Source organism: Sinocyclocheilus anshuiensis, unplaced genomic scaffold, assembly GCF_001515605.1.
Source record: "Sinocyclocheilus anshuiensis isolate Anshui unplaced genomic scaffold, SAMN03320099.WGS_v1.1 scaffold997, whole genome shotgun sequence".
NCBI classification, from domain to species: domain Eukaryota; kingdom Metazoa; phylum Chordata; class Actinopteri; order Cypriniformes; family Cyprinidae; genus Sinocyclocheilus; species Sinocyclocheilus anshuiensis.
Genome location: NW_015555715.1, coordinates 3,268,898 through 3,283,163, shown reverse-complemented (window position 1 = coordinate 3,283,163; position 14,266 = coordinate 3,268,898). Strand labels below are relative to the sequence as shown.

Below are 14,266 nucleotides of genomic sequence, written 5' to 3'. Positions count from 1 at the left end.
TATATATATATATATATATATATATATATATATATATAGTAACTCAGCCACAAAGCGGAATAGAGCAGGGCCATATATTGTGCATAAAAGTCTCAGTGTCATATCAGTGCCTGGCCCCACAAATGCTCTAAATGGGCAAAAATCCAAAGGCCCCGATGGATGAAATTAGCAAATTACATATGCTTCCTTGATTACCCCAATATTGTTGATTAAAGCAGGATTAAGGTGATGATTAAATGGGTTTGACACCTCTGCATTAGGTTACTCATCTAATTTGAGTTCAGTAGAGTGTAATTCTCTGAAGGACAGGAATAATCCCTGCGGTGTTTACCAGTAGGAGATGCTCAATGGCTCTATCCAGATGTCCCTGTGCCTGTTCAATGGCCGCCATGTTTCTGTAAACACAGCAGATCCGACTGAGCTGAGCTCCTTCCTGAAGCAGCTCCAAGGCTCTTTCACACTGACTGAGGGCCTTCTCAGGCTTTCCCTGCCGCTGGTACACCCTATAGAATACAAAACAGACACAAAGATGTCATATGTCATAAAATCAATACACAATGTCACATACAGCACACTGTTGACCTCACTTATGCATGCCATCAATAAGAATGGCTCATTTGTAATGCCAGGCATGAGCAAAAATGCCAGAACAATGAAAGGAAGAAGGTCGAGAAAAGCCTGTTCATGCGAACTGGTTAAAAACAGGAAGAACTGCTGTGTATCGCATAGAACGGTGGCACCAGCTCTGGACCTTCAATGAGCCTTCGTTTCTTTTATTAAGATGAGAAGTGCAGCAAATCCAAACATGCCCTGCAGCTCTGAACTCAATACACAAGAGCTCATGTCTTTATTAGTTGTAATTCTCCTCTCTCAATATCAGCCTTGAGGCATCTAGTCTCACTCCTGAACAATGCACAGACTCACTGCTGTCTGCTATCTGTGAAGAAATGAAATACAGAAGAGTCCAATGCTGTTCTATAAAAAGTATTCAGTTCAAGTCAGTTTTTTTTTTATATTTTAAACAAAACTATTTAAAAGTCTGGGGTCTGTAAATGTTTTTAAAAGAAGTCTCTTACACTCACCAAAGGCTGCATTTAATTGATCAAAAATGAAGTAAAAACATTAATAGTGTGAAATATTAATACAATTTAGAAGAACTGTTTTGCATTTTAACATTTTAAAATGTAACTTATTCCTGTGATAACAAAGCTGAATTTTCAGCAGCCATTACTCCAGTCTTCAGTGTCACATTATCTTTCAGAAATCATTCTAATATGCTGATTTGGGGCTCGAACAAACATTTCTTATTATCAGTTGAAAAAGTTGTGCTGTTTAAATGTTTGTGGAAACTGATCATTTTTTTCCTGGATTCTTTGATGAATATAAAGTCAAAAGTCAGAATTATTTGAAATAATCTTTTGTCTTTTTAATGTCACTTTTGATCAATTTAATGCATCCTTGCTGAATAAAAGTAATTCATTTTAATAAAAAAAAAAAAAAACTTGTTACTTCATATTGTTTTAAATAGTTTAAAATTCTAAAAGTTTCTAAAATTCTAAAACAGATTTTCAATTTGGTCTCAGAATTTTAGATCCCACACATGTCCATAACTATACCGAGATGCTACTCTCTGATGTGTGCAGGTGTGTAGCACTACTCTTTATGGAGACATGCATCACCACAGGGAGATCCCATGCTTCACCAATCCATCTTGTTAAAAGCCTTGAGTCCTTCCAGATTCATCCACTCTAATGGATCCCTAACTCAATTTCCCATCTCAGAGGGAGTGGCCTGCTCATGCAGCATCCTTGCCCCATAAATATAAAGCTAGTAAAAAATCTTACATCACAAACAAGGTTAAAGCTTGATTAGTGGATTCCCACAATGCACCTCTGAAATAGCAAGTGGATTTTTAACATAGATGGTTGACATTACACATCATTTGTAAGTATTCATGCGTATCTGCATAATTTGATGATGATGGAGCTGTAAACACGTCTTATCTTCAATCTTTGGTGTATATTTTAGGATTGGAACATACATTTTATTCAAATGAAATCAAAAAGCTCTTAATCTGAATGTCCAATTGGATTTACTGCAATCAGGGGAAAAACACTCAAGGGCGACATTTGCGAAATGGCAAAGATTTTAAGCACGACTCCACCAAGGTTTTCTCATGTGCACGCTGGAGCACATATTCTCCAGCGTCTCCTCGTCCCTTGTGTGTGTGTGCAACGTGACACCCTGGCAATTTTTCAAGGCTGCATCAGAAATTCCAGACTCTGGGTTTCCTTTTAGTGCCAGCGGGACCAACTCTATTGCCGTGCTGCCTGGGTACACAAACCTAAACATCCTGTATTATGCCACGCAGTGCCAGCGTAATACCAGCCATCCTCTCAGGCATCCTCAGTGGGAGGAGAGATATAATAAATCTGATTTAATGTCCGTTGTGCAGGGGCATAATGCAATTAGGGAGTTTTACATGAACTGCCAAGTAGTCCCCAAGCCTTCTGCTTAGTAATTGTTAACAGACCTATACTGACGTAGACTGTGTATGAAAGATTTCAGGCCTGATAGAGAGCAGTGCCAGGCAATATTAGGGATAAATAGAGACACAGAGCAACAGAAAAGACATCGTCGCCTTTAAAAAAATGAAAATAAACACTTAGATTACTTCATACTGGCACAACAGCACTCCAAGTTTAGTCTCCAGCTAAGTTTAGCTCAACTTAATTTATACCATTACCAAAGTAACCACAGAGCAGTGATTTAAAGGGATAGTTCACTCAAAAATGAAAATTGTGACATTATTTACTCACCCTCGTGTTGTCCCAAACCTGCATGACGAAATAAATGTTTTGAAAAATATGTTTCATCCATACAATTAATGTTAATATTTTGGACCCCTTTCACTTTTGTTATTTGGGCAAAAACAGTTCTGTTTCTGCAAAATACACTGTAAAAAAATCCAAGTTGCAAAAATAATTGCTAAATGGTAAACAATCTTTAATTGCCTTAAGAAGATTTTTTAAATTCAATAGACTGCTTCTTATTCATTGAGTCAACAAAAGTATTTCAAAAAATATATTTTAGAAGTTGTTAGTTATTAGTTGAGTAAACTTTTTTAAGTTAGGTCAACTTTTTTTAGTGTATCTTCTTTTGTGTTCTGCAGAAGAAAGTAATACACAGTGAACTATCCTTTTAAAGCAATTTTCATCAAGACCTAGATATTCTATCAGCCATCAAGTGGATGTTAAGTGGATGGATGATTTAACATAGCAAAAATGAAACCCTTGACCTTTTAAGCTTTGTTTGCTCACAGGCTTAGAGTGTGAAAAGACACAAGGAAACGTACACTTCACTTCTGAATTCTGTCAAGGCCAAAAAACCCAACCAGCACATGTTCAACAAGGGCTGATGGAAATATTTGTGGAGAATCATGTCAGTATGATAGTGATATGCTGACTCTGATGTCCATTCGCTCATGGCCTCCATCCGGATGAAAAAGCTGGAAGCTTGTGTCATTGTTTCTGGGTTTTGTGGAGGTATGTGTTGATAGCGCAGGCTCACTCATTTCAAATATGTCAACAGTAGTTTTACAGTCAAAGGCAGAAGAATTAGAAGCTTTCATCACGACTCACATACGCACATTCTTCTGGGACTAACAAAACCAGCTGACAAACCGATGAAAACACAATCTGCTAAGGGTAGCAAATAATTACCAATGCTCAAATTTCCCTACATAATATTATAAATACAATATTATTTATTAATATAATTAATTAGCTTTACTGTATAACAATTTATATTCTCTAGCACAGATGCCCTTACTTACATAACAAAGAGCAGCAATAATAAAACCTGAGATGGCCCTGAGAGTTCTAATGTCACTCTGCACTCACAACATAAACACAGCCGACAGACAAACCACAGTCGTTCATTGTCACAGTCAAGCCTGGTTAGACCAGCCATAATAAACACTAGGATCAATACAAGCTTTTGAGCAAGTTAATCAAGTCCTCCTGTGGGAGGATTACCCCTGGGAAACAAAAAATCTTTGAATAATGCTGTCACATACAAACTCAAGCCAAAAATGTCCCAAATAAAAAAAATGTCTTAATGATTTCTGAATAATAAACCCTTTGCTTTATGTATGTTTAATAAATTGATGCAAAAATTTATAGAGATGCTTTTCTGCTCTGCACTAAATGTGACCAAACTGGAAAGAGTAGTGTGGAAAGATTATATGTGCTAGCTTTACAGGCACTCTTAAGATATGATTATACAGAACAAAAAACGCTTCTGTTTCTTTTTGTCAAGAAACAGGGAAATTTGTGAAATTTATCATAAAGCTTCAACTCTATTGTAATGCTGTTAGGATTTTTTTTGTGGATGAGGAGCACCACCTTGTGGTGAAAAAGATCCTTTATACTGCTGATATTAGCTTGCGGTCCTAATGAAATTCCAGAGGTTCATATAATCATTATTTTGCTTGGCCCCTCCAAAAAAAAAAAAAAGAGAACAATATCTAAATGTAGCATAACAACAAATTCTGATGCATATATGAAAGTGTTATCTTACTTACAAGTGCATCAGTGTCAACTCGGAGTGATGCCAGGAAAAACATGGATTTAAACCTGAACCTGATATTTGAAACGGCACAAGTCAAAAGAAATAAATAGACCACAGCATGTGATTCACCGTAGTGCTTTGTGTGGATATCAATGTGGACTTGGTTGCCACATCATATTTTAAGCCTTTAAATAAGTGCATGTGTTTATTATGCAATAAGAAGAATGGGAAAATAGATTGAGATGTTTCTAAGGGTAATTACAAAATGAATCTCTTTCCTCTTAGTCCCAGACCTAAACATTTATTCAGGGTTGTATTTAAAAGAAAGACAAAGAGGGGCAGTAATTCATACAGTAGCCATCTAATGTTAGACTATATCTCTTGTTAGTCCAGCTATGTCATTATAGTCAGCTGTACATTCACTCCCCCCACCTACAATTCCTGCGGTACGAGACTCGAACCCACAACCCTTGGGTTACAAGTCTGACTCTCTAACCATTAGGCCACGACTTCCCCATTTAACAGTTGAGATTAACAATTGAGAATAAAATGGTCCCGTACCTTGCTAAATTTGTAAATATTTCATACTCAATTTCCACTCTGTCCTCCTTCCCCATGGCTTTTTGTGCTACAATATCTCCCATGACTATCTCTGCCTTCTGAGAGCTTGATTCGGCCTCTGCTAAAGTTCACATGGTTAAGTGAATTAACATATGATTAACATATTAATGAATGATGATCATTATTCCATCATCTGAAACAACAAGGTTTGTATGATGAATTATCAAATTTTACTACTTTGCTAAGTTTAATAATGTCATAAACAGAAAAATATATAGTGCTTCTATAAATGATTTGAACACTTAAGATGCACTTAAAAATTAACTGTTTGAATATGATTGCATTAGATGCTTATGTAAACAAGGATATTTTCCAAGCAGTAGAGAGGCACTTCCAAGAGTCTGATGTACGGTAAGGAAGCAGTTGAGGTAGCTCATTCTCTCCTCCTGCTGACTGGAACGGAGTACTTCATGTGCTTTTGATGCATGTTCTTGTGCCTGATGTGCCCAACCTGGGAAATATGAGGTCATAGATTGTTAGGAGGTAATTAATGTGTTACATTTTTATATGTTTACATTATATGACTGCCTAATAAATCCATATGCATGATGCACAGTCGATGAAGGGTTTATTTTTCAATAGTAACAAGCTCACTGTTCATTATTCTCATTATTGCTCATTGTACATTACTTCTATCTCTTGAAACGCATTAAATAATGAACAATTTTACCTTTGTATTGCAAGTAAGCTTTAACCAGTCTTGACTGAGCTTGAGCCACTGCAAAATGCTCATTTCCATAAACCAGTCTGCTCAGTGCCAGGCAACGCACAAGCTCTTGGATACAGGGGTCATACTGCAAAGGTTGAACAAGCATAAAACTTTAAACTAGAGAAATGAAACAAAACATACAATGAATATAATGATTTGTATGTGTCTAGCTGTTTTTTTTAAACCAGACCTTTGGTTCTGTACTGGAGAATAAAAACATGCCTAGGGAGCTTTATGTAATTCATAATGGATCATACTGAAATGTTGGTGCACTAATAAGGTTACATAAATCAGTAGGAGAGAATAACATTAGAGTCTGAGTCATGTATTTCTGGGTATAAGATTATTCCATGTGCACCTCTTCGCTATCAGCCAAAGACTGAGCCCGTCTCTCACAAAGCGATAGTTTCTCTGCAGGAGTCATCATACTGTAATTCTTCACATCTGCTTTCTGTGAGATGATTGTTGAATCTGTTTCCTGCAGGGATTCTCCTGAACTGGCACTGCTGCTCATGTTGAAGCTGGTGAATCTGTAAACGTTCCGAGCTCGTTTGTGTCTCAAAAGAGTGAATTGGCTACCTAGACAGCAGTTCTGGGCAGATACTGTAATTGAATATGTTTTGAGAAACATCACACTTTCTTTGCATGGCAAGATGCACTGAACGTGAATGGTTGCTGAGAGACTGTCAGCCCCTAACATTCTGCTAACATCTCCTTTTGTGCTCCACTCAAGAAATAAAGTCAAGATTTTAAACAACATGAAGGTGAGTAAATGATGACAGTGTTCTTCTTTTTGGATGAACTACATCTTTAACAGCGACATGAAGATGGATACATACGATTCATCGAGCGCAGCCACAGAACAGCTCTGCTGTGATGCGCGAAACGATGCGCTGTGCGGTGCCAGACTCATTTTAATGGCGAAGGCAAAAAAAAAACTCAACCGTCAATTCATAAGCTGACAGCTGGTGGTAATAATTAGTTCTCCTAACAAGAACTCTCTTAAGACTGTTATGGTCTTTTCAGGAACCATGGAAGGTAGAGCTGTGTGCAACCGAGTAACGAATATCACGAAAACCCAAACAAACGCTGTAATTGGTTGATTCCCACACATGGGTGAGTCATGTGACTCTCAAGACTGCATTAATTAATATAATATTGCATTTTAACGTTAAATCGATCCATGCTGTTTCTTTTCTCGTTATTTCAGTACAACTGAATTGAACTTTGCCATTAATAAATTTTACAAAATTATCCAATGTATGCACATGTGTGTAATGCATTTATAGCATCTAGTCAATAACTTATAGTCAATGTTTTTTTTTATTTTTTATTTGTTATAAAAAAGCTGTCAACTGAGGGGCTGCCAACCTGTGAGGGACAGTGCATTCTGACCATAGTTACACATTTTTTTTTCTATTGTGAAAATATATAAGAGAAAAATATATAAATAATTGCACGTTCATGTCTGTAGCAGATTTTATTTTGAGGATATAATTACAGGTTAAATCAATTGATTTTGATGGGATTGTGTTCCTCATAATAAACTAAGGCCCCACTAGGCTATATGAGCTATATGAGCCATTGCCAAGTGTATCTATCATAAATGGTTACTCATAAATCTATTCATGAATACTCACATTAGGATAATAAGCCCACATTATGTTGTGAGTAGCTGACGGAATGCAGTGCATTATGGGCCGGTATTCATACTTACGAAACCAATAACACCAAGCAGCGAAGGAATCAAATTACTTTCTGTGAGTAGCATTCAGTAGTCTTAAGAGTTTGATACCACTTAATTTTTTATTCAGGACTGAAGCCTTCAAGGACTGTGAGCAATTAATCTGGTATGATTATGGAAGCCAGTCTAACATTAAATATCAAATCTGTTGCATTTGCTTAAACGGCTTAAAGTGTTACATGCAAAGTATGCAAAAACAAAAATTCCAATTTAGTGTAATTTAGTACATGGAATGAGGTAAAGGGGGTGCAATGGAGAACGCAGTAATGTCAAAACCATTTGGTCCTAGCTAAATATATATAAAAAAAAAAAAAATGAAATGAAATGAAATGACCCCTATACTGGCCTTCAATGAGATAAGTATGAACAGAACAAATGGCAACTAAAAGAGTCGATTACATTCCAAAGAGTACTTTCTCCTTTCTGTACATTTATTAATCTATCTATCTATCTATCTATCTGACACAAGCAAGAGACGTGGGAGAGCAGAAAATGTGTCCGTCTTTTTAAATAATAATAATAATAACTTTATATTTTATATCTTGCCTAAATTTGAACATTGTGCCCTGTCATGATTTTAATACCCACAGATGCTTTGACCTGCTGTGTGTGTTCAAGTAATGACTGATTTTCTAAGCAAAAGATATGTGTGGCAAACTCAGAGAGGCATTCATTTCATCATCATTCCCTTTATCATTTTGAATTGTTTGCTGTTGTTTTCTCTCCTCATCTGTGTAAAGTTAGGCTATAATGAAGTGCAATCTGCTTTACATTAGTGTTCACATGCCCCACACAAACACTAATATAATCAAATTTGCTCTATTCAAGTGGGGATTAGCCACCAGTTTCCTTTCCATCCCATTTTAACGTTTTATACGAAAAGGTCTAGCTGTTTAGTATTGTTTTCTCCCTTGGAATTTGTTACATAGTTCTAGAGGGATCCAAACATTGCGCCAACATTTTGGACGGCATTTTTATGCATGTCTCAGGGCTCTACAGTGCGACCATTTGAAAACTACTGCGTGCGACTATGAAATAATATTTAGGAGCACCTGTGCGACTGACCCGATCAGCATATGCCTGTTTGCTCTGGGGGAGCTTCAAAGGTTCTAACGTACTTACGTGTTTCTGCAGCGGTTGAGTAATGTATCACAGACGTATCCTCTCGTTATAACAAAGTGTTGACAGGGTGTAAATAAGATATTCATTGTGCAGTGTAAGCAAGAGCTTCTTCGATTATAATGGAGTTTTGTGAGATCGCGATGAGCTAAGATGAGTGACAGCTTTTAATGATTATTAAGGGAGTTTCCTGTTTGGTCTGGGGGAGCTTCAAAGGTTCTAACGTACTTACGTGTTTCTGCAGCGGTTGAGTAATGTATCACAGACGTATCCTCTCGTTATAACAAAGTGTTGACAGGGTGTAAATAAGATATTCATTGTGCAGTGTAAGCAAGAGCTTCTTCGATTATAATGGAGTTTTGTGAGATCGCGATGAGCTAAGATGAGTGACAGCTTTTAATGATTATTATAAATCACTTTAAGGAGTCAAATATCACCTCGTAATGGGAAGGTACATTTTTTTATCAGAAATTTTAATTACTGATTAGAAGGTGTTCCTAAATTTTTGACCGTGCTCCTAAATTTTAGAGCAGAAAATGTGTCCGTCTTTTTAAATAATAATAATAATAACTTTATATTTTATATCTTGCCTAAATTTGAACATTGTGCCCTGTCATGATTTTAATACCCACAGATGCTTTGACCTGCTGTGTGTGTTCAAGTAATGACTGATTTTCTAAGCAAAAGATATGTGTGGCAAACTCAGAGAGGCATTCATTTCATCATCATTCCCTTTATCATTTTGAATTGTTTGCTGTTGTTTTCTCTCCTCATCTGTGTAAAGTTAGGCTATAATGAAGTGCAATCTGCTTTACATTAGTGTTCACATGCCCCACACAAACACTAATATAATCAAATTTGCTCTATTCAAGTGGGGATTAGCCACCAGTTTCCTTTCCATCCCATTTTAACGTTTTATACGAAAAGGTCTAGCTGTTTAGTATTGTTTTCTCCCTTGGAATTTGTTACATAGTTCTAGAGGGATCCAAACATTGCGCCAACATTTTGGACGGCATTTTTATGCATGTCTCAGGGCTCTACAGTGCGACCATTTGAAAACTACTGCGTGCGACTATGAAATAATATTTAGGAGCACCTGTGCGACTGACCCGATCAGCATATGCCTGTTTGCTCTGGGGGAGCTTCAAAGGTTCTAACGTACTTACGTGTTTCTGCAGCGGTTGAGTAATGTATCACAGACGTATCCTCTCGTTATAACAAAGTGTTGACAGGGTGTAAATAAGATATTCATTGTGCAGTGTAAGCAAGAGCTTCTTCGATTATAATGGAGTTTTGTGAGATCGCGATGAGCTAAGATGAGTGACAGCTTTTAATGATTATTAAGGGAGTTTGCAAATGTGATATTGATTTAATACAACAGTTCATTAAACAAGAAGTTAATATTAAGTGACTTATATTGTCTGACAACAACACAATTGCCTTATTTTGCTCTATTTCGTCAACGAAAATAGTTTCAAACAAAGTAACAGCTGAGCCGCTGCGCATCTCCATTCAAACACAGCGGTGATTCGTTTATGAATGAACTGCGTTTTTAAATGAATCTAGTGAGTCAATGATTCAATTACCCATTCATAAAGACAGTCACGTACTTGGTTCCTGAATGAATCAGCCGTTCGAACGAATCAATTGAATGAATGATTCAGTGATAAAATCAGTGATTTGCCGCCACCTGCTGGCAGTTTTAGTTTAATTTTTAAAATGTCTTTTCTGTTATTTAAATCATTTAATATTTCTATATTCAAAATTGTATATTTAAAACATTAACCTCAACATGAATTTATGAATTTAATTGCACTCATGCCACCTCTGAGCCTCATTAAACGTCTGAAAATACACCTACAAGTTCTTCTGTGCCAACTCTGTAGCACAAATACTGATTTCATTTTATTGGTAACTTATTCTTATTCTACTTGTTTTTATTCTGTTGTTTTAATTAGAAATGTTAAAAAGCTTATAAATATATATATTTTTAATTTGACATAAAATATGACATACTTTTAATAAAGTTAGAAAAATGGATGCCATTACAAAGGTAAAAACAAAATTCCCTGTAAATCACTTTAAGGAGTCAAATATCACCTCGTAATGGGAAGGTACATTTTTTTATCAGAAATTTTAATTACTGATTAGAAGGTGTTCCTAAATTTTTGACCGTGCTCCTAAATTTTTTAAATTAGGAGCACAAGCGCTCCTAACAAGAAAAGTAAGCGTAGAGCCCTGATGTCTATGAATCAAAGGCATCTCATAACATTAAGCTCCATTCATCACCTTCATCTTTACCACGTCTTCAAATACAAAATCCACTGGCGACAGAGAGGTTAACCCGAGCAGTGCAAAAATAGGATCGCGTTCATGTCACTCCCTCAAAGGCTGTAGGTTCACACCTCTTTTCAGGTTTACATCTGGACTGAGCTGCACAACCTGCTCCCCCTCAAAATCTCGTCCTCAGCGTACATCCACAGCCCTACTTTACTTATCTACAGCTGGAAGATGAATTATTGGCTCTCTGCGATTTTATTTGCAGCAGTGTGATAGTTAAATCAGTGCCGAATGCGTTATTTTATACTGTATATATATATGACATTTTCTTAAATAAGGAATACATTATTAGAATGCAACAATAATTGAATTTCACGCATTCTGATGACAAGTTTTCAACATATATGGATGAACCCCACTTACCACTCTTAAAAAATCAATAATACCCCGGGAGAGATGCTATAGAGCCCTCCAGTTTCCTCAGAGGTTCTCCTTGCTCTCAAATGTATTGATCTGCATGCAGTGTCTTACAGTAAAGGGCGGTCTTTAGTTTGAGTAGTAAGATTTGTGTCTTATCTTACCATTTATCTTTTTAAATTAATTTGCATGACAGACAAAACATCACTTCTGAATACCATAGCCAGCCATATAGCAAATTCTTACAGATGAATGTTTCGCAGCCACCTCCGCTACAAACACTGGTAACCACTGGCCATGGAAGCGTCGAGGCGGTGAGATACATTTAAGCATAAAATGACATCTTGTCAGCCGCAACGATGATTACCGCGAATGTTAATTATGACAGGGAATGAATGGAGTTAATAGAATAGGAATCGTCCAGTGCTGTGATCATAACTATCAGTGAATGTGTTACGGTGGTCCGTCTGTATATGGAGGAGACTGAAAGATTTTGGGGGGAATACTTTGTTAGAATTTGACATTAAGATTTCCTATTGTATCCTTTATAAAGTGCCAGATTATTTTTTCTTATTGTATCTTTAATGTGCAGCTGCGCACGATTTAATATGGTAAGCCTAGAAGCTGGTTACCTTCCAAATATTGAATATTTAACAGTCGCGTTTATAATAGGTGCTATCTGTTGTCACGTTTCGAAATACCATGATAATTGAAATCAAGGTATTATTATCAACTGATTTTTAGCATGTTTAATGTAATGCAATAATATTTAGAATCTTTAATAATCATATATATGTGCATATATATAGTTATTATTGCTATTGATATTGTATTCTTAAAATTATACGTCAAATAAAATATACAGTATGTATGTGTGTGTGTGTGTATATAATAATAATGAATAATAATAATTTATGCATTTAGCAGACGCTTTTATCCAAAGCGACTTACAGTGCATTCAGGCTCTACATTTTTTACCATATGTAAAAAATACATATATATAAAATATATATATTTATATATATATAAACACACACACACACATATACAAATATATATGTCAGACATAGTTTCTAAATCGGTCTGAATTTTAGTGACTCAGCTGGCATAGTTCAGAGTACTGTGTCACCCAACCGATCTGAGCTGCTTTAACTGCTCGATGCCCCCTTACATTTAGAGTTGGGTTGAGCAGGTGCGCAGTTTTCAGCTCTGCCCATTGGCCAGTGGTGTGAAGTCATAAATCTCTGTCTTGTACATTTACCCAGACACCTTTCTCAAGGGCTACATACCCTTACAGAGGTATGTAAGGTCCATGAATAGTTTAATAGGGGGAGAGTTTTGTTTATCAAGTGTGCTGAAGTGGTCTGACCCCATCCATACACAATCTGGCTTGAGAAAATAATTGCTTCAATGGCTCAGCATTGCATTCGAGAAAGCATTGTGCAAGGCCTGGGCAACAGCATCTCCCGCTGACCAGTATTGCCTTTTTTTTCTTCGACCTCAGCATTCTCAGTATTGCTTTATCTGTGGATTCCCACCATTGACTGGGGTTGCAAGTCTCATTATGCGAGAATATATTCTTCAAGAATAAATCATACAGTAGTTATATTGTACTCTGACATCTGTATGTTAAGGTGCAGGAGTTGTTTACCAGTTTCTGAAGAAGATTCTATGTCTATGCTACGATCAGTGTTGCAGTTAGGATCGCACCTGAAAAACTGGACACAATTTGATTAACCAGCCACTACTCTCTAATTTCTCGTTACACAGAGATCAGTCACATGTGCCAGTTAGTCAATTTCAACAAGACTCACTCATTAGAGTTCTTACATACAATATATGGAATGGAACATTAGAAGTTGGTCTTTGACAAGGTAGACCTCCTAATGAAGCACATCATTTGTGGAAAGGTCACTAGAGCTACTGCTCTTAGTTACAGCCCTAACGATGTGAAAAATCTAAGACATTTTGATTGGGCTAATGTAACTTCCATAGTAGGTGAATATGTATTCGATCTAATTATATCTTTTTCTGACTGTCTGTTCAATTCTATTCAATTACATAGTCCTCCAGGTATCAAGAACAAGTGATACTTTTTGTTTTTTTGTTTTTTGTCAAAAGCTCTTTGTCTTTGTCTTTTTTTTTTTTTTTTTGCTATGTGATGTTAAATATTTTTCTGGATATTTCATTGCATACTACTAATTTAATTATACTGTACTGTATTGTACTGTATTGCCTTCAACTAAGTGCATCACTGCTGTTTAGTTATTCATTATCTTATGGGGGAAAAAAGAATAAAAACATAGAACTAAAACCAACTATTATAACATATATATTATAACAAATGTGTAGGGTATTATAATTTAAATAATGGTTTTATAAGGCTGTATAATTCATGAGTTGTTTTATTAATAGTTCTTTGGATTTTTTAAGGTGAAAAGTAGGCCCCGTTAGATGCAGTATTTGTTTTAAAGATGAAGATTTATCATTTATCTTTCCATTAAGATTTACTGGTGGAGATGAACCAATGTATCGTAAACTGATATTTATTTGCCCATTACTGATCAAATTAAAATCACCAGTATATCAGACATGAACTTGAAAACACATATCAAATGAACAACAGTGTAGAACAACAACTATTGTTTGTGTGGAAACATTTAAATAATTCCACAGGTTTAGGGGCCAAAGATATATTTAAAGGGGTCATATGATGTTGCTAAAAATAACATTATTTTGTGTATTTGGTGTAATGAAATGTGTTTATGCGGTTTAAGGTTAAAAAAACACATTATTTTCCACAT

At 36.0% G+C, this 14,266-nt stretch overlaps 2 protein-coding genes across 2 annotated transcripts in view; one reads left to right on the top strand and one right to left on the bottom strand.

Moving 5' to 3' along the window:
• The window catches only part of LOC107672178 (tetratricopeptide repeat protein 23-like), a 13,632-nt gene extending 6,669 nt beyond the window's left edge, over positions 1-6,963 (bottom strand). Inside the window, exons 1-6 of the mRNA XM_016465271.1 lie at positions 6,742-6,963; positions 6,261-6,432; positions 5,864-5,987; positions 5,503-5,644; positions 5,134-5,259; positions 332-503 (exon numbers count right to left, since the gene is read on the bottom strand). Coding sequence (XP_016320757.1) covers positions 332-503; positions 5,134-5,259; positions 5,503-5,644; positions 5,864-5,987; positions 6,261-6,432; positions 6,742-6,815 — 810 coding nt within the window. The 5' untranslated portion in view covers positions 6,816-6,963. The remainder of the gene's footprint in view (positions 1-331; positions 504-5,133; positions 5,260-5,502; positions 5,645-5,863; positions 5,988-6,260; positions 6,433-6,741) is intronic.
• Positions 6,964-11,710: 4,747 nt separating this feature from the next.
• The window catches only part of LOC107672177 (cortactin-binding protein 2-like), a 51,380-nt gene continuing 48,824 nt past the window's right edge, over positions 11,711-14,266 (top strand). The window contains exon 1 of the mRNA XM_016465270.1: positions 11,711-11,776. Coding sequence (XP_016320756.1) covers positions 11,711-11,776 — 66 coding nt within the window. The remainder of the gene's footprint in view (positions 11,777-14,266) is intronic.